We start from the raw sequence: 27,299 nt of genomic DNA, 5'->3' as shown, positions 1-27,299 counted from the left end.
CGGAATTCGCAGACTCTGACTAAAGCAGTCATTTTCTGGATTGTGACACTAGGTATTCAGGAGGACAGGGAGACTTCCCTTGACAAAGGGTCATCTGGACTCGAAACGTCAGCTCTTTTCTCTCCTTACAGATGCTGCCAGACCTGGCAGAGATTTTCCAGCATTCTCTGTTATGGTTTCAGATTCCAGTATCCGCAGTAACCCGCTTTTATTTAGATTTCCTTAACGCAGGTTCCCAAACACTCGGATTGCTATTGCTAGGGAATAAGGAAAGTTTCCTGGGCGTGATGAATTGCTTTAGTCGAGACTAAAGGTCAAATGTTAATGAATGAACACTGCCGCGGACAGTGGATTAAATGCAGTTCCCGCAGAAGGTGTAATTATAGAATACATTAATTGTGAGGAGCTATATAGTCTGAGTTTGCAGCCTCAGCGTTTCTGGCTGTGTATTAGTTCATGAAGCACTTAAGGGCCGGCCCACGCTGGAGCGTTGTACTGTAATTTGTTCTTGTGATCAACCCGGAATAAACACTCCTGTGTTACTTGGAAACTGTTAAATTGTTCTATTTTGCAAACCACAAGCACCGGACACTAGTTGAATCCTGATTCTTTCCCTGCGTGGAATTTTCCAGCCCTTGGGACATAAATGAATGAATTTATCAGCAAATGATGCTGCAGTGATTGAACACTCTGCCGAGGCCGGGCCACCTGGGGATTCTGAGCAAAAAAAAAGCGATCACCTTAATGTGATGTTCTTGACGTTAGTGTGAGAACGGGTGCAATAACATACAGGAGGGGAGAAAAGCAGCAACCTGAAGTGCCAAAACTCCACAGTCACCCGGGAGAGGCAGAAGAAACATCTTACAGCTTCATTACCAGGTTTGTTTGAGTTCAAATCAGGGACTTCAGAGACTAACTCCTAAAATATGGAATTCATGGTGTTAATAATCATGGTGTTAGACTTTGAATTGACCTCATTATATTCCACTGATTTTATTTTTCTTCGTATTCACAGGGTAGTTTGGATAGAAACGCATGATTGCGAAACACATTTCCAAACAACACAAATTGAATTTGGATTGCGACTGCCAGTGGGAAACGGTAATTTAGTGAGAATGGAAACAGAATCAGATTGATTGTGAAAAAAAACAGACCCCCTCCAAACAAAAATCCCCCCCCAACAACTGAGTGAATGAAATGCTTGGATAGACTGAGGATTGATGCTGCCCTCTGTATTTACTCGCCATCGCCATCCAGTCAACACCAAGTGAAGCTTTGTTTGATTCCAGTGAGATTCGGACCCTCACTCAGTCTCAGCATTGCAGCAGAGATTGTGTCAGATACAGCGGCTGGCTTTCCTCTGAGTAACTGGAGTGCAAGTTTCCTCACCTCCTTCATCATCCACTTGGTGATCAGACCGCCCGAACTTTTGTTGATAGATAATATTTATACTTGTTGTCAAAAAAGTAGCCGCTTGGAGCATGGAGCGGGAACTTTAGCATCATGCGAAGCTTTAGCAGCAAGCTCTCAGTGGGATTGCAGCCCTGTGCTGTGACTGCCTGTCTGCTGCTGGTGTTGGAGGGTTAATACCCCGGCTCTGGGAGTTGAAGAGAAGGGCACTCGGCTGAATGTTGCGCCTTGAAGAGGGTCCCCAGTTAAATTAGAGGTGAGCCCGATACATGTTTTGCAGACCGATGCCCCGCTGAGCGGACTCTCTGAACATGAACGTAACCCAGTTCAATTTGGAATTACTCGGGGCTTTTCCCGGGAACTTTTCCTCGCTGTCTCCCAGCAGTAACCTGAGTTACTGGGAGACCATTCACCTGGACATCAACCTGCTCTTTTCGGGCTACGAGCCCACCACCATTGTCCTGGAGGTGATCTACTCCCTGTCCTTCATCACTGGGCTGGTGGGTAACATCGTGGCTCTGCGGGCTCTCACTAAGAAGAGCAGGAACAGGCTGGCTGGGACCACAGCCACCCGGAGTCTGCTGGTGAATCTGGCTGTGTGTGATATGATGGTGGTGTGTGTCTGTATGCCTGTCACTCTCGGGCACCAGGTCTACAACGCTTGGGTGTTTGGGGACTTTATGTGCAGAGCTGTCCCCTTTGTCCAGGCGGTTGCTGTCTCTGCCAGTGTCCTGAGCCTGGCAGTGATTAGTCTGAACCGTTACTACAGTGTTCACAACCCCCTCCACGCCAGGTCTTTCTTCACCCGGAGAAGGATCTTCTGGATGATTTGTGGTGTCTGGTTTCTATCCTCCAGCCTGTGTGTGCCTTTAATCTTCATGAACAAGACCGAGAAGCTGGTGCTGTTGGATGGGAGGTTGACCATCCCTGTGTGTACTGAAAGCTGGCCGTATGTCAAACTCAGGCAAGGCTACAACTTCCTGCTCTTCTGCTCTCTGTATGGCCTCCCCGTGCTCTTCAACCTCATCATCTGCTTCCTGACAGCCCGCCGCCTCTGGAGTGGGCAGGATGGCTTCCAGGAGGGCAACAAGGGGTATTTAATGGGCACCAGCTCCAGGCTGAAGACCCGCAAGAAGATTGTCAAAATGGTTGTTGCCCTGGTGCTCCTCTTCACCCTGTCCTGGCTGCCCCTGTATGTCATCGACATCTGGATTGACTTCAAGATGCCCAGTGCCGAGCAAGGCGATGCCCACCCAGGCTGGATCCTTCACCTACGCTCTTTTGCCCAGTGGCTGGGTCTCACCAACTCCAGCCTCAACCCCCTGTGTTACTGCCTGATGGGCAACCTGTACCGCTCTGTCAAGCGGATCAAACAAAGCTACAGGGATCGCTTCACTTCCGCCTTCAAGCTGAACATGTCCCAGACTCCATCCACCTCCTCCATCCTGCTGTCTTACAGAGCTTCCAGCGACATCTCCAAAAGGGAGTTCAACAACTGGAGTGGCACTCAAACCCTCACCAAATGCAAAAGTGTCTCTTCTGTCACTATTTGCGAAACAACTTTCGATTAAACAGCATGAACCGCAGTTGTAGTAAATGAATCCAGACAGAAGTTTGGGTTACCTCGGAGCCCCCAGCCTCCCAACCCCACCCCTCCAAATTTACAATCTATAAGTGAGTGAGGAGGAGAGGGGGTCTTTCTGCAGTTGTTTTGCTCTGTACATTTTTGCTCCTATAAAGGTTCCTGAGACATCATGCAGCAATCAGATGAGAGCGCTCTCCATGGTCCCCATTTCAGGCTGCATTATCCCAGTCTCACTCCTACCCCCTTTAATTTATCATATCCTAGCCTTCAGATCAGAAAGGAAGGAAAATCCGGAGATATTTAAGGGAAAACTGGAAGGTATTATAAATGATGGCATTGTAATAGTAAAGTTAAAATTTATTCATTTGTCACAAGTATACTTACATTCACATTGTAATGAAGTTACTGTGAAAATCCCCTACTCGCCACACTCTGGTGCCTGTTTGGGCACACTGAGGGAGAATTTAGCATGGCCAATGCATCTAACCAGCACATCTTTCAGACTGTGGGAGGAAACTGGAGCACCCAGAGGAAACCCATGTAAACATGGGGAGAATGTGCAAACTCCATACAGACAGTGACCCAAGCCAGGAGTCAAATATGGGTTCCTGATGCTGTGAGGCAGCAGTGCTAACCACTATGCCACCGTGCCACCAGAGGGTAACTCAATATGGCTTGTAAATAATAAAAATAATAGAATACAAAATACTGCCATTCTGACTAAGGCACTCTCAGACATATGTTGCTCTCTAACATATGCATCTAGTCTTCCAGGCTAACTATTCAAAGTTACTGGTTTTGGATATTTTGCCTGATAAATGGTTCCCCGAAGGAGTCAGGAAAGATTCCAGATGGTAAGTTTCCTGGGGAAATTTCTCTGTCAGCAAACAGGAGATTTACTATTTGGATTTATTACTCAGAGGGAAATTATCTGCTAGCTCTAACACATCTGGCTGCACCATACTTAATCCATTTTGTCTTTTAAATCAACGTAAAGCTTTTGTGAAAATATGCTTTGTTTACATTTCCCAATTTGGTAATTGTAAAATGTGCACTTTTTTTGTAATGGTGACGGTCATTGAATTAAACATGGACTGAATTGATATTAGTTGCCATTCTGTTATTTTTAATTCCTTTCTAAATATGTTTTAAAGTCTGGGTTTTCCTTCTTTGCTCCACTAGACCACACTTGGAGCCATCGTATGTGGACTGGAAGCAATGTTTCTGGACTGCTTTTTAATTGCATTCTCTCCCTCCGAGTTGTGAGTTATTTTCTTGCCTTCTTTTTGTACCCAGGTATAGCCCGTTTTCTGAAAGGATGAGTCAGAGATTGTAGCAGAGGTTAACACTCGTTTCTCGTATGGTTTTCTATAATGGGTGCGATTTTATCACCTCACTGAGCAATCAGTGCGGCGAGCTGGGAACATAACGTGTAAAGTTAAAATTCCGATTCACATCTGGTGCAAAATAGTTTGTGACCTTCCTGGTGCCTTTTGAATGGTGCAAACCACTGGGATGTAAGACTGATTAGCATATTTAAAGTAGCATTTTAATATGCATAGTCCATTCAATCTCAGCACATGGAATCTTCCGGTTTTTAGGTGTGGCACCATTACATGAGAATCACTACTGGTCTCCACTCACACTGACCTGGTGTGCTAGTCATGTGGGGGTAGGGATGAGGGGGAGGGGTGGGGGTGTGGGGTGGAGGGTGAGTGTGGGTGAGGTGGGAGAGGGGTGGGGGGGTGAGGTGGGGGAGGGGTGGGGGGTGGAAGGGTGTGAGGTGGGGGTGGAGGGGTGGAGGGGTGTGGGGTAGAGGGTGAGGGGGGTGAGGTGGAGGAGGGGTGTGGGGTGGGGGTGGAGGGGTGTGGGGTGGGGGGGGTGAGGCAGGGGAGGGGTGGGGGTGGAGGGGTGGGGGTGGAGGGGTGTGGGGGTGGAGGGGTGTGGGGGTGGAGGGGTGGGGGTGGAGGGGTGTGGGGTGGGGGTGGAGGGGTGTGGGGTAGGGGTGGGGGTGGAGGGGTGGGGGTGGAGGGGTGTGGGGTGGGGGTGGAGGGTGGAGGGGTGGAGGGGGGAGGGGTGGGGGTGGAGGGGTGGGGGTGGAGGGGGGAGGGGTGGGGGTGGAGGGGTGGGGGTGGAGGGGGGAGGGGTGGGGGTGGAGGGGTGTGGGGTGTGGGGTGTGGGGGAGGGGTGGGGGTGGAGGGATGTGGGGTGGGGGGGAGGGGTGGGGGTGGAAGGATGTGGGGTGGGGGGGAGGGGTGGGGGTGGAGGGATGTGGGGTGGGGGGGAGGGGTGGAGGAGTGTGGGGTGGGGGGTGAGGGGGTGGGGGTGAGGGGGTGGGGGTGAGGGAATGGAGGGGTGGGGGGTGGAGGGGTGGGGGGGTGGAGGGGCGTGGGGTGGGGGGTGAGGGGTGGGGGTGAGGGGGTGGGGGTGAGGGAGTGGAGGGGTGTGGGGTGGGGGTGGGGGTGAGAGGGTGGGGGTGAGGGGGTGGAGGGGTGTGAGGTGTGGGGTGGGGGTGAGGGGTGGGGGTGGAGGGGTGTGGAGTGGGGGGACGAGGTGGGGGAAGGGTGGGGTGGAAGGATGTGGGGTGGAGGGGTGTGGGGTGGGGGGGTGTGGGGTGGAGGGATGTGGGTTTGGGGGGTGGGGGGGGGTGGGGGGGGGTGAGGTGGGGGGAGGGTGGGGTGGAGGGGTGTGGGGTGGAGGGGTGTGGGGTGGAGGGGTGGGGGGTGGAGGGGTGTGGGGTGGAGGGGTGGAGGGGTGGGGGGAGGGGTGGGGTGGAGGGGTGTGGGGTGGAGGATGAGGGGGTTGAGGGGGGGGTGAGGTGGGGGGGTGAGGTGGGGTGGAGGGTGAGGGGGGGGTGAGGTGGGGGGAGTGGGGTGGGGGTTTGGGAAGGGGGCTGGGTTGGGGGAGTGGGGTGAGCATGGGGGTTGGGGTTGTGGAGGGGGCGGGGTTGGGGGGGCGGGTGGGGGGTGAGGGATTGGGGGTTGGGGGGTGAGGGATTGGGTGTTGGGGGGTGGGGAGATGGTGTTGGGGGTTAGTGGGGTAGGGGGTCTTTGAGGCCATTGAAGCCTCTCGGGTGGTCAGGTGCATGGCCGAGCAGTGCCATCGGGAAATGCCCACCTGCCTGCCAGACAGCCTGGTAGTGCCCATCATACAACCCAGCAGCAGCCACCAGGTACCCTGGCAGTGCCAGTTGGGCATCACTAGTATGCCTGGGGCAGTGGCAGAGTGGTGGGACCTGGTAGGAGCCGTGACGTGGTAGCATGATGTGGGTGGGGGGGGGGGGGGGGGGGGGGAGCGGCGGGGCATGTGGGAGGGTCACAGAGGGTAAAGAGGCCATGTCAGGAGTCTGGCAGGTGCACCTGTCAGATTGGCCCTGATTCCCTGAGGACGGGGTGTGAGGGAAAAGCATGCTGCTGATGAGGGAGTGGGGGCCCAATATCTATTGGGAGGGGGGGGGGGGGGTCACCCAGTGCACTGTGAGATCAGGGCCTCCTTGCGAAATGGTACCCGAGTCTCTCCAGCCGGCTCACTGGTGTGTGTAGCAGCCCCCGTCCCGAACCCTCTCCCATCCCCCCCCAGTACTGGCACAAAACTCCCAACTTTCCAAAACTGTGACTGAGTATGGGAGAGTTGCGATGTGGAACATGCCCGAGAGACCAACCTGGTTCCCCCCATTTTTCTCACCGTTCTTACACAATGATTGAAGGCGGTATTCAATATTATATTCTTCCCTTACATCTTGAAAAAAATACTTCAAGCTCTTTGGATGAGTCAGATTATTTTTTACAACCAACCGTTCTTCTCTATTCATCTTTTGTGTATTTTACTTACATTCCTTTGTTATTTTCCTGTCAGTTCTCTCCTTTCTTCTCCTCTCCCCAAGATAATGGCATCCCACTGAGTTGTGTGGATGTTGGCCGCCTTCACTATGTTTCCAAGATGCCATCGGTCATGTGGTGACTTCTTGTCAGGAAGCTAAACCCAAGATGAAGTGGTAATCCTAACCGATCTTCCTTTTTCTAACCTCAGGCTCAAATGCAGACTGTAGCACACTTTCCAGGTGTCTGGAACAAGTTGTCAGAGTTGTAGTAGTAGAGGCAGATACAATTTTGTCTTTTATAAAGTGTTTAAACAGTTACATGAGTATTAATGGGGTATGGACCAAACGTGTGCAATTGGAACTAGATTAGTGGCTAAAAAAGGGGACAGCATGGACAAATTGGGCCGAAGGACTGTTTCCATGCTGTGATGTTCCATCTGATAGCACAGACAGAGCATGGGATTTTCCTGATCTTGTTCATTAATCTATAATACAAGATTGTAAATGAAAGGGATGTGACTTTTGCCTCAAAACCTTTCTAACCTTTCTTTCACGTATTCCTTTGGGAGTAGGAATTCCAATTGAACTAAGCTTCTTAGCTCCATTAATCCGTCACGCAAACCAGCCTCCCATCTATTGACTCTGTCTACACTTCCTGCTGCCTCGGCAAAGCAACCAGCATAACTAAGGACCCCATGCACCCCAGACACTCTCTTTTCCTCCTTCTTCCATCAGGAGAAAGATACAAAAATCAGAGGTCACGTACCAAACGGTTCAAGAACAGCTTCTTCCCTGCTGCTGTCAGACTTTTGAATGGACTTACCTTGCATTAAATTGATCTCTCTCTATACCCTAGCTATGACTGTAACATTACATTTGGCAGTCTCTTGTTTCCTTCTCTATGAATGCATGGATTGCGTGCAGAAAACAATACTTTTCACTGTATGTTAATACATGTGACAATAACAAATCAAATCAAAATAGTTAACATTAGTCCTTTAAACTGTATCATTCTTCAGTATCAGTGACTATCTGTAGGCTCCTTGGTTGTGCAGATTATCATGTCTATTGAATCTCCCTCATTTTGGCTTAAAAATACCACCTCTTTTGATTACACGTCCCCGTGATTATAATTTCATAAGAACATAAGAAATAGGAGCAGGAGTAGGCCATCTAGCCCTTCGAGCCTGCCCCGCCATTCAATAAGATCATGGCTGATCTGTTGTGGCTCAGTTCCACTTTCCCGCCCTCTCCCCATAACCCTTAATCCCCTCTCTTATCAAGAACCCATCAACCCGCTTCTTAAAAATATTTAGCGAGGCAGCCTCCACCACTTCAACGGGCAGAGAATTCCAGAGATTCACCACCCTTTGAGTGAAGAAGTTCCTCCTCAACTCCGTTCTAAACCGCCCCCCCTTTATCTTGAGGCTGTGCCCCCTGGTCCTACTGTCTTTTTTGAGCGGGAAGAGTCTCTCCACCTCTATCCTATCCATCCCATTCATCATCTTATACGTCTCAATGAGATCTCCCCTCATTCTTCTAAACTCTAACGAGTACAAGCCTAGTTTATTCAGCCTCTCCTCATAGCTCAATCCCCTCAACTCCGGTATCAGCCTAGTAAACCTCCTCTGCACTCCCTCCAGGGCCAAAATATCCTTGCGCAGGTGCGGCGCCCAAAACTGCACACAGTACTCCAGCTGCGGCCTCACCAATGCCCTATACAGCTGCAGCAAGACCTCCCTACTTTTATATTCAATCCCCCTCGCTATGAAGGCCAGCATCCCATTCGCCTTCCTGACCACCTGCTGCACCTGCAAGCTGGGTTTTTGCGACTCATGCACAAGGACCCCGAGGTCCCTCTGCACCGTCGCCTGCTGCAGTTTTTTGCCACGTAAGTAATAGCCCTTCCTACCATTCTTCCTACCAAAGTTTACTCTTTTTGATCATAAATCTTATTGGAACATTCCTGCAGTGCTGAACCTCACAGCCGAGATAAGAACTTATGGAAGAGTTGACACATGGTTCTGTTCTCATTTACATGTAGGTGTGTGTAACATGTGTGTATTGAATCATATTACTGTGAGGGGGTAAGTTTAAGAAATAGTAAAACCTGCATTTTGTTGTCCTAATGAGGGTAACACTATCATTGCTCACCATTATTGCACAGTATAATCCTCAAATACTTTATTAAAGCAGAAATCTGGCTGTTATTGTCAGTGATACTCTGCTAATCCACAGGATGTTCAGATGCATCTTTGCCAATAGAATTTGTACAGAGGCCATGGTAATCGTGTCAACATGGGCAAATTATTCACTATTCATTCTCAAAGACAGTCGTAAAACTTATGGTGGGAACAGTCAGGAATAACCACACTTTTAATAATGGAATAAAGGATTTACTTATCTAGCTCTGAAAGCATGATTTTCAAAGTTTAAGCCGAAGAAAATAAATGTTGCAGCTTTTTTAAAAAAACTATTAAAATCATTTTTAGTAGTTTTTCTGTTTGCTCTTTTTTGTGTCTCCCATAATGCCATACGTATTTTCTCTACAAATTTATGTTTTCTGTACAATGATTTAAATGCAATTTATATTTTTTGTTTTTAACTTTCTGCTTTGCAGTCTGCACATCTCAGTGAAGAGCTGCCCTCCTGCTCCTTCTGTTCACAGATCCCATGTAGAGGATTCCGCATTATATTAGATGTCCAAAAATTAGAAATTGCCGCTGGCCAAGATTGCAAGAAGGCACCGGAGTGTGGCGACTAGGGGATTTTCACCATAGCTTCACTGCAGTGTTAATGTGAGCCTACTTGTGACAATATAAAAGAAACTTAAACTTAATGATCTCTGGGCACCTGTACTGACCAAAGACAGGGAAGTTTAAAATTAGAGGGCATAGGTTTAAGGTGAGAGGGGAGAGTTACAAAATTCTTTCACACAGAGGGTGGTAGGTGTCTGGAACAAGTTGTCAGAGTTGTAGTAGTAGTAGAGGCAGATACAATTTTGTCTTTTATGAAGTGTTTAAACAGTTACATGGGTATTGATGGGGTATGGACCAAACGTGTGCAATTGGAACTAGAATAGTGGATAAAAAAGGAGACAGCATGGACAAATTGGGCCGAAGGACCTGTTTCCATGCTGTAAAGTTCTATGACTCTACATGAGTTAAACAATGGAAGTTGCTCCGATTAAAAACCCAGACTATATTATTGTTTTATGTCAAAGGTTTGCTGCTATTCATTGCCTAATTTCTAGCTAATTCACATCCTTTTTGGAACAACGAGAAAAGTGAATCAATTTATGCAATGTCATCTACAATATTATGACTACCAAAGAAACAAAGACATACACGTTCTATCATTTGAACATATGAAATCTAATCTTAAACTGCAAGTTAATATTCTACTTCAGTTTAATCCCTCATAAGTTAAAAGTTCAGTTTGTTTCAATTATTTCTGACTATTTCAACTTCCTCCAGCTCTTGCACTCAGCAGACAGGCAATTTCAATTAGCAGACTAAGTGAAAGTTACATTTACCTGCCAACAAGTTTGCCAAATCGTGTACGGATTGCAAATGCACAGGTCAGTCAACCCTTTTATTCTATAATGCTTACTGCCAATAAGGAAGCAGCTCTTTGATCTGGTTGCTTTCCAATAAAAAAAATGCAAAGCTGAGGAATTCTTACAAAGACAAAGGCTTTGAAAGTGTTAATAAATTACAGCCAGATTTTGCCATCAGCAGCAATACAACAACACTTGTCCCTGATCCAAAAGAAAGTCACTCAAAAAGATTTAGCAATTTCTGTAGACTGGGTATCTGTTTTCCCAATGATTATCTGAATCTGGTGCCAAGTGGTCAGGTGGAACAATGGTTAGCACTGCTGCTGCACAGCGCCAGGGATCTGGGATCAATTCCCTGCTTTGGTCACTATCTGTTCTCCCCGTGTCTGTGTGGGTTTCCACTGGATGCTTCAGTTTCAAAGAACAAAGAACAAAACAGCAGAGGAAACAGGCCTTTCAGCCCTCCAAGCCTATGCCACTCATGAGTCCAACTAGACCATTCGTTTGTATCCATCCATTCCCAGTCTTTTCATGTGGCTATCCAGATAAGTCTTAAATGATCCCAGGTGTCTGCTTCCACCACCTTGCTTGGCAGTGCATTCCAGGTCCCCACCACCCTCTGTGTAAAATATGTCCCTCTGACATCTGTGTTAAACCTTGCCCCCCTCACCTTGAACCTGTGATCCCTTGTGTTTGTAACTGGGGTTTTTTTAATGGTGTGCTATGGTCATAATTACTGCAAAAAAAACTGACTTGGTCCTGAAAACCTATTTCTATATTTATGGCATATCACATTTCTCCATAATGGAAAAAAATTGCATGTGATTTTAAGATATTTATTTTGAATATTTGTTTCATGATATTTCATCTTCTACTGTGATCCCAAACTGCATATCCTAATTGCTTATATCCTGTAAAAATTAATTAAAAGTGAAGAATAACCAATTTTTATTCCCTGATGTGTTGTCTGTGAGAATATGTCAAAGTGATTGGCTACTTCACAATGCCACCATTGCTGGGTGACTAGACTTACTTGACTTTTTTCCTAAGTTCATTTATTTATTAGTGTCACTAGTAGGTGTACATTAACACTGCAATGAAATGTTAATTCCCTAATAGCCACATTCTGGTACCTGTTTAGGTACACTAAGAAAGAGAATTTAGCATGGCCAATGCACCTAACTAGCATGTCTTTTGGACTGTGGGAGGAAAGGACATAGATAGGTTTTCAGGACCAAGTCAGTTTTTTTTGCAGTAATTATGACCATAGCACACCATTAAAAAAACCCCAGTTACAACTTATTCAACAAGGTGTCGTGTTTTTAAACTGTTTTACAGGATAACAAAACAAGCTCTCGTCACTTCAGTGATTTCTAATAGATTGTAGTCTGAAGGGCCTTCAAATGTGAAACCTCTGGAAAAGTGTACAGTAACTGACAGAAACATCTGGAGTTCTGCACTTAACTGTGCATGTGCGGTCTTCAGAAGTTCCTATCAGTTTCCGAGTAGTAATGACGGTAAGCAATGTTTCGCTGTCATTGCTACCACAAAATCCTGCCTGTTAACTCGGCCTTTTGGCTAAGATCAAGTGTAGTATCAACATGCTGTACTTGGTTGAAGTCATTAGGTTACATTTTAGCTTCATTTGAAGCAATTTTCAAAAGTGGCATCTCAGCCTTTTGGCTAAGATGCAAATGAGATCAAGCCTTGGAGGAGGAGCGATGCCTACTCCAGTCAGCTTGGATCAAGCCCAAAACAGGAGGTGAGAGCCCTGTCTTGTCAGCTTGGATCAGGAATATCTCAACTTGTTGAGACTCTGAATTGCTCTTGATTTGATTGAATCGGATTTTTAAAAAATCCTGGCTGTTAACTCCACATAGCACTCTTCCTTCAATCAATATCATTTTTCACATTTTTTGAAAAATTAAATTCAGTTTATTGCTGCCTGACATTTATTAAAATGACTGGGGAGAATTTATGCCAGGTGCACTTCATGGAATGCAAATATTTTGCATTAGCAACTGAAATCTCATTTTTAAATGCATTCATAGTATTCCATTAGACGGTTGTCGATGTTGTTACGAAACTAGTTCATTTTATTTTCAAACAAATTAGGTTCGAAATGTTAAGTACTTTTCCACACTCAGGCATAGGGATGACAGTGGCCTATTAGGCTACCATGGTAATTGGTGATAGCAAAGATGTGATCTGGTATTCAGTGCTAGTTAACAAGGTGTGAAATAAATAAGTGGCAGTCTGCAGAGTGAAGTTCCTCCTTTATAAAAAGCAGGACAATGTCTGCTTTTCTCTCCAAAGTCAATAGCCAGTTAATTAAATTACATTCTCAGAAATCACACATTTGAAAGCCATGCGTTCCCAATGTTTAATTTATTAATGATGGGGGTATTCTCCTGATATGTATTAAGAGTACACTTTCAAGCTCATAACACTCTGCAATTTTGAATAGTAAAACTCAGAAGCACAGCAAAGAGCTTCATCAATTGCTTATGGTGAATGTTCCTGAAATAACCAAAATAAGGTAAATAAAATGATAAACAGAGAGGTACTTTTATCAATGTTGGTGGTCATTACACTTGAATTTTTAAAGATGTTTTCAGCCATTTGAAATAATAATTTTTAGGGGCCTATTTCAGTTTAGTTACATAATCAGGTGCCCACTTATTCATAGAATCCTACAGTGCAGAAGAAAACCATTCGGCCCATTGAGTCTGCACCAACCACAATCCCACCCACACCCTATCCGCATAACCCCATGCATTTATTCCATTTCGTCCCCCTGACATGATGGGTCAATTTAGCATGGCCAATCCACCTAACCCAACATCTTTGGACTGTGGGAGAAAACCGGAGCACTCGGAGGAAACCCCAGCAAATAGGGAGAGAATGTGCAAACTCCACATAGACAGTGACCCAAGCTGGAAATTGAACCCAGGTCCCTGGTGCTGTGAGGCCACAGTGCTAACCACTGTGAGACCCAAACCATCTTGGTGGCCTTTTCTTTAGTGGGCATGGGCATCACTGTCAACACCAGCAATTATTGTCCATCACCAACTGCTTTGGAGAAGATGGTGGTGAGCCACTTTCTTGAACTGCTGCAGTTCATGTGATACAGGTAAACTGAAAAGTGTTGTCAGGGAAGGTATTCCAGGACTTTGACCCAGTGGCAGTGAAGGAATAACGATATATTTCTGAATCAGGGTGTTGTGAGACTTGGATGGGAATTCACAGCTGATGGTGTTCCCATGTGTCCGCTGTCAATGTTTTTATGGGTGGTAGAGGCTACAAGTTTGGAAAGAGTCTTGGTGAGACGCCGCTGTACATCTTGTATATAGTTCACACTGTTCCACCATGCATCATTGATGGAGGCACTGAATGTTTAAGGTGGTGAACGAGGTGCTGATCAAGTGCATTGCTTTGTCCTGGATGGTGTTGAGCTTCTTGAATGATGTTGGAACAACACTGAGCTGACCTGCTCTCACCCGTATGCAACTGGCAATCTAACAGCACACAAAACAACATGGGTACAATCTTTAAGAGCTTGGATGTTAGGAGAGGTCGCAATGCTCCAATGTGTCCATAGAGCAAAGTTCCCAAAAATGTAAGTCACGACCTGGGATGAGCAACTGGGGTCACAAGTTCCCTTTCTACTGTGGCAGCTCTGGTGCCTGTGAAAAAGAGACTCAGGTGGCACCATTCTAAGATTGACAGTCACAATTGCTTCATTGTCTTGCTCTGGTGGGTATGGCCTCATCAAGGCAACTCTGAGGCCTGATTGCTGTCTCCAACTGATCTTGCAAGACAATAGTGAACAAAACATTGCTACTTATTCTTCATGCTTTTGCTATTCTCACAGTTTGCACACCCTTTCCTCTCACAAATATCCGTTCCCCGCAGACAGCTCTATATTCCTCTCACAAATCTCCCCCACCCGCACTCTTACAGCTCTGCAGCCAACCACTTCCCCCACCCTCGTTTCTGTTCCTCCCCTTCAATCTCACGCTGGGATTACGGCAATTTTTAAAAACTCAAAACGGGGTTAGTGTGGGCAAAAGTTTGGGAAGCATTGTAATAGAGAATGCAATATACATGTTCATCCTTGTGTGGAGAACTTGGTAAGTTCCCTTTGCAGAACTAGCTTGATGATCTCTGCTGCAGCCTGAATGGAGCCCTTGGCAACCAGTGAAGGTGCTGCTTGTGTCCTGGCTTGGGGCTCTACTAGGTGTCACACCTCAGAATAGCCTCCAGGGTGGAGCTGAAACACAACAACTCCTCCCTGCAAATTCTGAGTAAGTAAGGCTTCCAGCAGAGATTCATCTTCTTCCTATCCTCCCTTTTTCTCAAGGTCTGTCCTGTATTTTGCACTGTTTCCCCAAGCCCCATGATTGGAGTAGACCATTTGCAAAATGGACAGAACCAGCACAATGCTTCTTCTAGAAGTCACAGATTAGTTACAGAAAAAGAACATAGGCATAATAAGGCACAAAAGCCACATAGGAGAACTACCTAGCAATTAAATTACATTGTGGGCACCACCCGTTAAGTAGGGATCCCATAGTGACTGTTCTCAGAGTCACAGAATTGTTTCAGGTCTTCACATTTCCATCCGCTCTCCGAATTAGCAATTCACCTGTTGCCATTCCCCTGTCTTCTCCCTGCAACCTTTTCAGGTAACAGGCTTTGACTGCTTCGATTGAACCTGTTCCAGCCAGGCAGGAGTACATTCCAGGCTCCATCACTCGCTGCATGAAAAAGTTTGACCCCCATGTTGGGTTTGCTTCTTTTTGTTAACGGCTTTAAATCTGTGCCCTCATACTCGTGATTGTTTCATGAGTGGGAACAATCTCTTCCTGTCTACTCTGTCCAGACCTCTCAGGATTTTCTATACCTCAACCTCTCTTAGCATTAAAAGTTGCTGTGCAATTATCTTGTGGCAAGTCAGGCACTTGGGCAGGCCAATTTCACAAAAGCATCTCAGAACAAGTGCAAATATTATAATGTTCTTTCTGAATTGGGCATTCTTGTATCAGTGAATGTGGGTCAGCGGATCACATTTCATGTTCCAGAAATGTGAGTTGACAAACATCATTGCTTTATCAAAGCGTACTTATTGAATGGCGGGGCAGGCTCAAAGGGCTAGATGGCCTACTCCTGTTCCTATTTCTTATGTCCTTATGTATCTTCTTTTAGCTTAAAAACCTTCCACTGATCCATCAAAGTGGATTTCACCTAGCTGCACATTGCGGAAATGTTTGCCATACTGGTGTTTTCAAAACCATTCTCACTCACTATTATCCTTGAGTAATGGGGAGATCACTGTTTTGACCAATGTTCCAAATTTTAAGTTAAAGCCACAAAGATTAAAGATTTATTTTCCCAATTGTTAATGCAATCTTAGTTAAAGAAATTTGTATACAAATAGAAAAACTATGCACGCTGTAAAGTTGAAACTTGGTGGAAAATATCACAGTTAAATCCCATTTACAAGTAATTAGCGTAAGATCACAGTTCTTTGATTTAATGTTGTAATGAAAAAATATCACATAATGTACCCCTACAGATTAAAAGTCAGGTTTGATGAAATTGTAATGTCGTTGATACATAAATAAAAGATTGGACTTTAGCTCGTTAATTCTTAGATGATCCCAACTGGGGATACTTGTCCATTTCTGTTGAAAATCTTCATTTTGTTTTAATAGAAGCCTAGGAGGACCCAGATAGAGCAATATTAAAATTTAAATTGTTATTGTTGCCTGCTGACCTGTCAGTTTGAATGAAAACAAAGATATATTATCAATGCCACTGCTGACAAGCCAGCCAATGTTATCCCAATGGGGCTGGGGAAAAAGCGTCTGGAAACTTCCCCTAAAACACGTTTTGTTTCTTTGCCAAAAGTAACTCAGATTGTGCTTCTTTATCTTCTTCATTTGGTTCTTCTGTTTGGTATCAAAAATAATACGTGGAGTTTATCATTAACAGTTTGGGACATTTGCCCCAGTTTATCTACTCACAAAGTGAAGAGGATTGTGATGCTTTTACTAAATTCTTGGACTGAGTTGAGCTGACCAACCTGAGTGTTCAAAACCATATTCACAAGGTTATGAACTATGGTCCCTTAACTTCCATACTATTATATGGAGTATGGGAAAGAACATTTCACAGTTTGAGAAATATTTGATCAATATTCTAAAATTCATTGTTTAATTTTTCATTTCTATCATAATTCCTAACTAACTATCATCAAAAGCAAAAGCAACAAATAAAAAGAGGCAGCGTTCTGTAAGCTACAAGACTGTGGCATGTCAGTAGTCTGAAAATTGTGGAAATTTTTAAAAAATGGATAGTTGCCTTCTTTCAATATTTTGAAGAATAAGAATTTAAAATTCTTATGTGGTTCTTGACTTCTCCCAAAAAAATCACTTTAAGACTTTTATCTGGGGTTCATCCAATCAGAAACCCCGGAAACACTATATAAATTGAGGTTTGTTGAGCTCCCTGCAGCATTGATATTTATTCTCAGGGATTAAAGGCTGGAATACAGCCAGATCATACAATCAACCCATGGCTGAGAATGAAGACCCAAATTTAAAAAAAATAACAATTGGTGAAGCTGAAACCAAGACACAGAAATTTTCTTTATCTAGAGTTTATTGACTTGTTCAGTCTCACAGCTCTCCTCCCATTCTGCCCAGTGTCCCAGCTATCCCTCTATTCATAAATGCTCAAAGACAATTAATCCCCGTCAGCTGTTTCTCTTAGCCTTAACAATGTTCCTGTGTTGTGGAATGCTACAGGGTTCTATGTAACTTCCACCATATAGTTCATATAATTCATTAGTTTTTCCAACAATGATTTCCTTGTGTTAAGTAACTGACTGATTCTGATTTACATTCTCATCTGACAAAGGGGGAAATGATTAAGTAAGTTGTACAAGATCACAATGTAAATGTAAATGACGGGTTGCTGACATCATTGCCAGGATTTTACTGTCCCGCCAGCCATGGGAATCAGAGCAAGTGAGGGACGGACCATGGAAAATACTGTTGACCTCGGGTGGGATTTAATGGTTTTGGGATGAGCGTGGCCATAAAATCCCATCTTATCTGAGAAGTTAAACTTGAAACCTGGTAACGGTCTAAGTATTTACATTATTTCACTCATGCATGTCTTTTGAAAACAAATAGTTTACTTGTTATTTTCCAGGTGTGAGCATTGTGTATTTATAAAAGCAATGTAAAATGCATTGTTCCGCAATCAAGATGATAAAATATGGAAGTAATATTTACGAACAATTTTTCTGTTATTGGTTTCCTCTACTACACACAAATACGTTTCATATGAATGCCTTTCACATGTGGAAGTAAAGACCAAGGCAATCAAGTAAAGATGGAATAGAAAGGAGATATGTACAGAAATGAAAATATAATGCATCCTAATAGTCCTTATATCCAGCTTCTGACTTGTAATATATTTTCCTATGTGGATGGAATTACAGAAATGTCGTGTAAATTATATATATATATTAATTTTCATGCTGTGCATCGACAGCTGAAAAAACACAATGACACAAATGTGGAAACCAGATGTCATTGTTCCTGCCATTTGTGCGCTCTCCATGTGCTGCACTGTGATTGTTAGAAGCTCACCTCACCTCACGACACTAAATATCAAACCACGTACTGAGCCTAATTAAACAAAGGGCCATTAATAGAACATACTTCATCACCATGGGAACCCACTAATTTATCATTACCTACACATAAAAACCATCACAACTTGATATGTCAAATCAATTCATGGCCATTTTTCTTTGCATAACATCAATAATCCTTCTGTATAATTAATCACTTACTTAAAAACAGGTATTTTCTCTGATTGGTGATTTTTTAAAAATTCATTCATGGAATAGTTGCTCAGCATTTATTCTCCATCTCTGAGGGCATTTAACAGTCAACCACATTGCTATGGATCTGGAATCACATGAAGGCCAGACCAGGTAAGGACAGTAGGTTAGTGAACCAGATGGATTTTTACAACAATCAACAATGGTTCATGGTCATTGACAGATTTTTATTGAATTCAAATTTCACCATTGGCAATAATGGGATTTGAATCCAGGTCTCTACAGTATTATCCTGGGAGTTTGGATTACTAGTCCAGTGACAATACCACTATTCCACTGTTTCCCCACGGTATGCTTCTTAGAATCATAGAATTCCTATAGTGCAGATGGAGGCCATTCAGCCCATCGAGCCTGTCCTAACAATCCCACCCAGGTTGCATCCCATAACCCCACACTTAGTGTGGGGTTACGGGATGCAACCTGGGTGGGACAGGAAACTGGAACAAACAGAGGAAACCCACACAGACATGGGGAGAATGTGTAAACTCCTGTCATCTGAGACTGGAATTGAACCCAGGTCCTTGGCGATGTGAGGCAGCAGTGCTAACCACTGTGCCACCATGCCGCCCACTTGGACAGCTTTTGTTACTCATGTGAGGCAGCTTACAGGGGTAAAGTACAAGGGTCATTGGCTTCAGTGTCCAACTGATACCAAAAGCGAAATTTACTGGCTACACTCGCCCAAACCTAGACCGTTACATGGTCTCCTACCCTCTCCCCCCTCTACGATTCCTGTGGCAAGCAGGATGGAAATATTCCACCCCAAGTCTTGCTCTCTGATGCCAATATTGAGCCTGTTACATTCTGATACAGATAGCTAGTTAAGGACTATTATATCCATCAAATATGATATCTGATATTGACTGATGTTTGTGCTGAACAGCAATTCAACAAGCAGGAGGGGTACACACTGATGTGAAATTGTTAGATTATTAAGGCTTCTTAGTAAAGTTAGAAAGTCATGTGCAGAAAATTAGAGGTTTATGGGCGATTTTCTGAAGAACCAGTTATTTTCTCTATTACCATTTTTAAAACTTATATCTTATTGACCTTAATTAAATCTAGTAAGTTTTTCTTCAATCACCAGTGGACAGTGGGCTGGATTTAGTGCTGGCAGCCAGAGATCCAGCCATTGCACCTGAAAACTGGGGGGATGGGTGAAGCCAATGGGATTCATCCCGTCAACCAATTAGCTGCCATGAGGGCAACTAACCCTATTAAAGATGGCAGCCTGTCCCCCAACCAATGCTGGCCAATCAAATGTCTGGTGGCTCAGCAGCCTCAACAGCACCACCAGAAGCAGTGGCTACTGCTGGAACTGCGACTGGGAGAAAAGGTTGCATTGATGGACGTGCACCCTCACAACAAAGGGAAAATGGGTGGGGTGGGGAGTGCGGTGAGGGCAGATGGCGCTATTGCCTCAGTGGTGACCATTGCTGCCAGAAACATCTCTTTTGGCCAAAGAGTGCTCAAAGGGAGAGCTCCTCGCTCCATCCCTTTCCATCGAGCCCAGTGGGGGAGCGTTTACATGGCAGAGATACACCCGTTCCTGGTTTAATGTCAGTGGGGGTAGAAGAGGCTCTTAATTGCCCATTTAAATTGATGAATTGGGCAGAAGTGCCATCCCTCACCGTTCCTGCCAATGGCAAGGTGACACAGTTCCGAGAAGCCGATTGGCACTCGCTTCATTTTACAGGTGTTCCAGCATCCCAGCCATCCTCTGATGGCCACTGAAATCCAGCCCCGTGTTTTGACTCAGCATGGAATACTCTTTCTTTAGTAATCAGTCAGTTTAATATGTATTTAATTCAATGCTAAAGTGTGCCTAAAGCAACATCGCAATTTAAGAGGCAAATCAGTCTTGTGGAAAATATTTTCTTCATTAAGTGCTTTCTTTGTAAACAAATTAATTAACTATGTTGGAGATATGAAAAAGGTAAACTAAGAAACAATCTGGAGTTGATGGTACTTCAAAGCTGAATGTCATATTACAAACCGAGTGCTGTGCTCAGAACTCCGTTGTTCACAGCTTCCTGCCATTGTAAGTGGTTCACACAGTACAGCGATAGTAACCATGTAGCTCAGCACCAGACCACATTGTACATTTACCCACTGATGGATCAAAAGAGTTGCCATGGTTTTGAAAATAAATGTACAAAGGACAAAGAAAATACAATGAAGTAATTGGATTTTCCAGGCTACTTCCCTGCACTTTTGTGGTACAAGTCACAATTTGAAAATAAATTTAGAAAATCTTGCCCTGATTGCAGATTGTTAAACACGTTGTGCCTCGTGTGCATGGGTGATGGTGAAACTAGCTGAAATTTAAATTTTGGCAAACTTTCAAGAAGAGATGTATGGATTGGAATCGGCACTTGCATTGTTTGTGATGGTTCTACTGATTGGCATGTTCAACTGAAATTGTGATAATTGGGTATAACTTGACAACAGCAAAATGGGCACAATGACAGTTACAAGAGGGCTCAAGTTCAAGATGAGGGAGGTAAGGTTCAGTGGAGATGTGTGGGGGAAGTTTTTTTTTACACAGAGGGTGGAAGGCACTACCAGGTGAGGTGGCTGAGGCAGATACGACGGCGACATTTATGACTTATAGACACATGAACAGAGGGGGAATAGAGGGATGTAAGTGGCTGGTCTACATAAGACAATATGATCAGCACAAGCTTGAAGGGCTGAAGGACCTGTTGTGTTGTACTGTTCTTTGTTTGTTCTAATCTCAGTTCTAACTTCCTGGTTCTGCCCAGGGTGGAAGCACTAGTTTCCAGTTATAAAATGCACTGGTTCAAACTAAGATAGTAAAAATCTTATTTTTCCAGAGGCTCCTCCCTCACTCCAGAAATATGTATAGAAGAAGGTTTCTCTTTTTAGCTACATATACACAACTAATCTCATCTGACCTCTTCAACAGCCTTAACACTACAGGTGTTTTTTTTAAACATCGTGCTATAGTCATTCACAAAAACTTTAATTTAATCCTTAAAGGCAACTAAGTTTCAAATTACAGTACGGAGGCTCAGTATTGAAAAATAAAGCCAAAATAAAATGTTTCTTTGAAAGTAACAAATTATTTTCAAGTAATTGGCTGTGTCATATGGTTACACTTATTTGACCTAATTTCATTTTTATTTATTTAGCTGGCCTGAGAGTTACACATTGAACAATACCAAGCAAACCTCATTGTGGGCAGCACTGTGGCACAGTGGTTAGCACTGCTGCCTCACAGCGGTAGGGATCCGGGTTCAATTCCTGGCTTGGGTCACTGCCTGAGAGGAGTCTGCACGTTTCTCACCATGCTTGTATGGGTTTCCTCCAGTTTTCTTCCACAGTTTCAAAGACATGCTGGTTAGGCATATTGGCCATAATAAATTCTCCCTCAGTGCACCTGAAAAGGCGCTTGAGTGTGGCGACTGGGGGATTTTCACAGTAACTTCATTGCAGTGTTAATATAAGCCTACTTGTGACGCTAATAAAAAAAACTGAAACTCAAATCTGGCTTAACGTGAACCTTGAAATTCTATTGCGAATCGATAAGTGCTCCAAGTTTGGGATTTTATTGGGTCATTTAAGTTGTAGATGGTCCAGCAATGTGCAGAACTAATTTACTGAGATGCCTGAGTTCACTGGCTTGAGGGATTGAACTGGTTGGTAGATCTGATCCTTTATATGTCATGAAATCATGGTGCACACTGTGGCATCCTGTTGGGTGTGGTTGGAGCTGACACAGCTTCAGTGTCAAGCCACCTGCCTGGATCTTGGCAGAGATATTGCAGAGAGATTCAACCATCCAAGATTCCCACTTTCACACTAAAATCACTTGCTTCCTTTTACAGCAAGGACGGTAATGATGAGAACCAAGCACCTTAGTCACATAATGTTTTTGACATCAATAATTGCAATAATCATTCGCATTCAGAAAAATAATTATAGGCTACTCAGGGTGCTACATTACAATTATTCCACAAGTAATGACATTTTCTTATAATAATAATAATTACAAAATAGATAAGTTCATTGGCAAACACCATTTACGTTTGTGTAGAAAAACGCATCGTCTAATCTGCATTTCCAGAATGGTAGGTGATGGTGTAATGCAACAATTAGGGCAGCTAGGAATGGGAAATATAATGTGGCCTTTCCAACATCAACCACGACCCGTGAAGAAATATAAAAGAAAACAATGGTGCAGTTACACTTTTGGCAAATAAACCATCTTATTCAATTCAATATGTTGTCAACAGAAAACCAAAAGAATTAATTTACTCAAAGCATGTCTGAAGCCATGAAAATGCGCAGACTTGTAGTGCCTGTAAGGTACATAACTGAAACAAAATCCTTTAGTTGTTTGGAATAATATTGTAATTTGTAAAGAACCACCTTATAGTTTGACAACAGATGGAAAACAGGGGAACCTGAATGAAATATTTCCATGTTTTATTGTTAAGAGGCACTATAAAGCAGTGCATTAATAATATCAGCCCACACAAAATAAAACAGATTTTTTTCCCATTATCCTTTAATTTTACCTGAAGGATGCAAAATAATTAACATACGCCTTAGACAGATTAAAGAGAAATAAATAATGACACATTAAGCTCCGTGACACATAAACAGACTGGGTTTCATTGGATCTGCTGGGTAAAAGAATAAGATCTATATTGTTTCAGTCAGACAAATAATGAGGGAAAGATATACAGTAGTTTAGAACAGGAAAATATTGCTGTTGTAAAAGTAAATAAATAGTTATGATGCTTGGTTTAATGCTGAGATCAGGAAGGCTAAAAGAATAGTTTTTTTATACAAGAGGTACAAAGATGAGGACGGCACGGTGGCAAGCACTGCTGCCTCACAGTGCCAGAAGCCTGGGTTCAATTCCCAGTTTGGGTCACTCTCTGTGTAGAGTTTGCACATTCTCCCCATATCTGCATGGGTTTCCTCTGGGCGTGCCGTTTTCCAACCACAGTCCAAAGGTGTGCATGTTAGGTTGATTGGCTATGCTAAATTGCCACTTAATGTCAGAGCATTAGTAGGGTAAATATGAGGGGTTACGGGAATAGGGCCTGGTTGGGGTTGTGGTCGGTACAGACTTGATGGGCTGAGTGGCCTCCTTCTGCACTGTAGGAATTCTATGACCATTTCCAAGTGAGAGAACCTAATCATTTCCCTTGACATTCAATAGTATTACCACAGCTTAATTGTTCACCATCAACTTCCTGGGGGTTAGCTTACTCACAGGGAAAACCAGCAGTTTTGTTATACTGAAACATGAGCTCTGTAATATGCTAAGTGCTGATGCCCAGTGCTGGTCAGACAACGTAATGGAAGAATCATGACCTGGGATTGATAGTGCAGCAATATTCAATTGATAGGTTTGAGAATATACATTTACACATCAATATAAATATTATGTGAAAGAGAAGCAGTGTGAGAAACCTTTATGTCACAAGTAGTGATTATTATCTACAGTTGAAGACGGAAGTAGAGTTGTGAAGGAATTTGCTGCCGTTACTAAAGCCAGCTGAATCTCTGGCCCACTGATGTAGCTTTATTTCCGCCATGCTTTGGGGTTTTGGTTCTAGATGTTTACTTGGCATCTGAGTCACTTGCCACACTTATAGAAAACATCAGTGCCCAATAATGCTGAATTCACGTAAAAACTGGACAAAGGTTGATGGATCTGTGGATAGCGATGAGGACCATCAGAGGACACATCAGGATATAGATGAGTTGGAGGCTTGGGAGATGGCAGATGGAGTTTAATCCGGACAGTTGTGAGGTAATGCATATTGGAAGGTCAAATTCAGATAGAAAATATACAGTAAATGGCAGAACCATTGATAGGCAGAGGGATCTGGGTATACAGGTACACAGGTCACTGAAAGTGGCAATGCAGGTGGAGAAGGTAGTCAAGAAGACATATGGCATGCTTACCTTCATTGGCCGGGGCATTGAGCTTAAAAATTGGCAAGTCATGTTGCAGCTTTATAGAACCTTAGTTAGGCCGCACTTGGAATATAGTGTTCAGTTCTGGTCGCCACACTACTGGCAGGATGTGGAGGCTTTGGAGAGGGTACAGAAAATATTTACCAGGATGTTGCCTGGTATGGAGAGCATTAGCTATGAGAAGCGGTTGGAGAAACTTGGTTTGTTCTCACTGGAGTGGCGGAGGTTGAGGGCAGACCTGATAGAAGTCTACAAGATTATGAGAGGCACGGACAGAGTGGATAGTTAGAAGCTTTTTTGCAGGATGGAAGAGTCAATTACTAGGGGGCATAGGGTTAAGGGGCAAGGTTTAAAGGAGATGTGCGAGGCAGATGTCTTACACAGAGAGTAGTGGGTGCCTTGTTGCTGGGGGAGGTAGTGGAAGCGGATACGGTAGTGACTTTTAAGAGGCATCTTAACAAGTACACTAATAGGACAGGAATAGAGGGATATGGTCCCTGGAAGGATAGGGGGTTTTAGTTAAGTCAGGCAGCATAGTCAGTGCAGGCTTGGAGGGCTGAAGGGCCTGTTCCTGTGCTGTAATTTTCTTTTTTCTTTGTTCTTCTAAATACCGTTGTTCTTTTCAGCGGGATTTTCAAAATGAACCATGCTAAAAATCAGGGAGCAGGGTGTATTTCTGCTCGAGAGGCCAGCAGCATAGCACTGAATGGACCACTGCGCATGCATCATTCTGTCAGAGCGGAGATCGGCACATGCACAGTGGCTCCATGCCAGCCTGCCAATCGTGGCCAGCTCAATCACTGGCCAGCCCCATGACCCCACATCGCTGGCCATGCAACCTCTCTATCACCCGATTGCTGGCTTCCCAGACACTACACATACTCTGCTCGAGTCTCCTGGACCACTGCGCTGTTAGAGCCTTCAAGACTTTTACTTTATATGAACATGTAAAGTGATGTAGAGGGATCTTGATTTGCTGCAGTGAAGGAACAGTGATATAATTCCAAGCCAGGATGATGTGTGATTTGGAGGAGAACTTGCATTGGTGGGTGTTCTCACTTGTCTGCTGTTCTTGTTCTAGGTGGTAGAGGCAGCAGGTTTGGAAGGTGCTGTTGAAGAAGCCTTGACGTTTTGCTGCAGTGTTTCTTGTAGATGGTGCACATTGCTGCCACTGTACACCGGTGTTGGAGGGACCGAATATTTAAGGTAATAAATTGAGTGGCAACCAAGTGGGTTGCTTTGCCCTGGATGGTGATGGTTTTCTTGAGTTTTTGGGCAACATCTGAGGGGGCAATTCCCTTTGGCACCAATGGCTAAAGACTATTTCTAAATGCTTCAGGCTTGTCTTCTGCACTCAGATGCTGGGCTTCAGTATCACTGAGGGTGGGGATTTTTGTGAAGCCTCCTCCTGCAGGTAGATGTTGAAGTGTCCACAAGCATTCACTACTGGAGGTAACAGGGTTGCAGAGCTTTCATCTGATTCTTGTTGCTAGATTTCTTAGTTCTGTCTAAAGCATACTGCTTCTGATGTTTAACATGCATGTAGTCCTGTTTTGTAGCTTCACCAGTTTGGCACTTCATGGCTCCTGGCATACTTTCCTACACACTTCATTGAACCTGGGTTAGTCCCTTGGCTTTGTAACAATGGTTAAGTGAGGAATATACTGGGCTGTGGCTTCTTCTGGTTGATGCAATTTAGCTGTGGCTGCTGGTCCACAATGCCTCATGGGTGGCCATTTTTTGAGCTGCCAGGTTTATACTATCCTTTGCACATTGGTAATGCCACTCAACATGGTGATGCAACATCATCTTCACAAGAACTGTGTGGTGGCCAATACTGTCATGGAGAGGTGCATCTGAATCAGATTGGTGACAATGAAGTCAATTAGTTTTTCCCTCTTGTTGGTTCTCTCGACATCTAATGCAGGCCTAATCTGGCAAATCTGTCCCTCAGGGCTTGGCCAGCTCATTCAGTAATGGTAGCACCAAATTACTCTTGTTGATAGGCACTTGAGTCCCCCACATGGAGTAAATTCTGTGTCCCTGCTACTTCTCTTTGAAGTGGTGCTGAACATGGGGGAATACTGGTTCAGCAGCTTAACAAGGCTGTATATAGCCATCAGCAGAAAGTTCTCTTGCCTGTGTTACATCTGATGCTGTGAGATTTCATGATTTGTGGCGTTCCTGTTGACTAAATACCACTATGCCACCACATCTGGTGATGGAGTCGTCTCAGATATTGGCTGTAATATATAATTCATGAGCATGACTATATCAGGATTATGCTCAACCTGTCTGTGCAAACAGCTCTCCCAATAATGGCCCAATTTGCAAGATGTTAATGAAAAGGACTCTGCATTGCCACCTGGGCAGCTTGTCTCATTTTCCAGTGCCCCCGGACTAATCCTTCTGGTATTATTTTTATTTGGCTTCTTTTTCATAGGGTTTGTTACAACTGAGTATCTTGCCGGATCATTTCACGGCCAGTAAATACTTAATTACGTTGCAATATGTCTGGAGCCAGGTGTAGGCTAGATTGGGTAAGAACAGCACATGAAGGGCATTGGTGACCCATTTCTTTTTAAAACAATCCAGTGGTCATTATTAAAGAGGCCAGCAATGTATTTCAGGTTATTCATTAAATTTCAATCCCCTGAGTTGTTATGGTGAGATTTGAACTCATGTCTCTGGAGGATTTGTCTGGGCCTCTAGATTACTAGTCCAGTAATGTTGTCACTATTTCAGCAGCCCCTGTAAGACTGATACACGCTCCACACTTCACTGCTTTATAGAATATGTTTAAACAGAAATTTCCAATTTCCATTTATATTACATTTTATTTTCTACTATTTGTCTTACCTAATATCATTGTTTCTCAATACATTTTCTGCATCGGAATTTTATGATAATTACAAACATCATTTCTGCATCTTAGTAAAACAACTGGAAAATAGCTTGTTGATAGAGCTCTGACATTGTTCTCTATATTGGAGCTTTCACACTCACCGCTTCCAATGTCAGACAGATTACTATTGTTTTACAT

The 27,299-nt window shown here is 44.0% G+C and overlaps 1 protein-coding gene across 1 annotated transcript; it reads left to right on the top strand.

The window, feature by feature from the left end:
- Nucleotides 1–1,686: 1,686 nt before the first annotated feature.
- Nucleotides 1,687–3,042, top strand: LOC145356472 (QRFP-like peptide receptor). Its single transcript, XM_080209209.1, has one exon. It carries the CDS (start codon nucleotides 1,722–1,724, stop codon nucleotides 2,979–2,981), a length of 1,260 nt encoding a protein of 419 aa, XP_080065335.1. The 5' UTR covers nucleotides 1,687–1,721; the 3' UTR covers nucleotides 2,982–3,042.
- The last annotated feature ends 24,257 nt before the right edge of the window (nucleotides 3,043–27,299 follow it).

The sequence above is a fragment of the Carcharhinus amblyrhynchos genome, chromosome 21 (genome assembly GCF_965287045.1).
Source record: "Carcharhinus amblyrhynchos chromosome 21, sCarAmb.v2.hapA, whole genome shotgun sequence".
Classification (NCBI taxonomy): domain Eukaryota; kingdom Metazoa; phylum Chordata; class Chondrichthyes; order Carcharhiniformes; family Carcharhinidae; genus Carcharhinus; species Carcharhinus amblyrhynchos.
The sequence above is the reverse complement of the archived record's forward strand: the minus strand, read 5'-3'. Positions and strand labels throughout refer to the sequence as shown.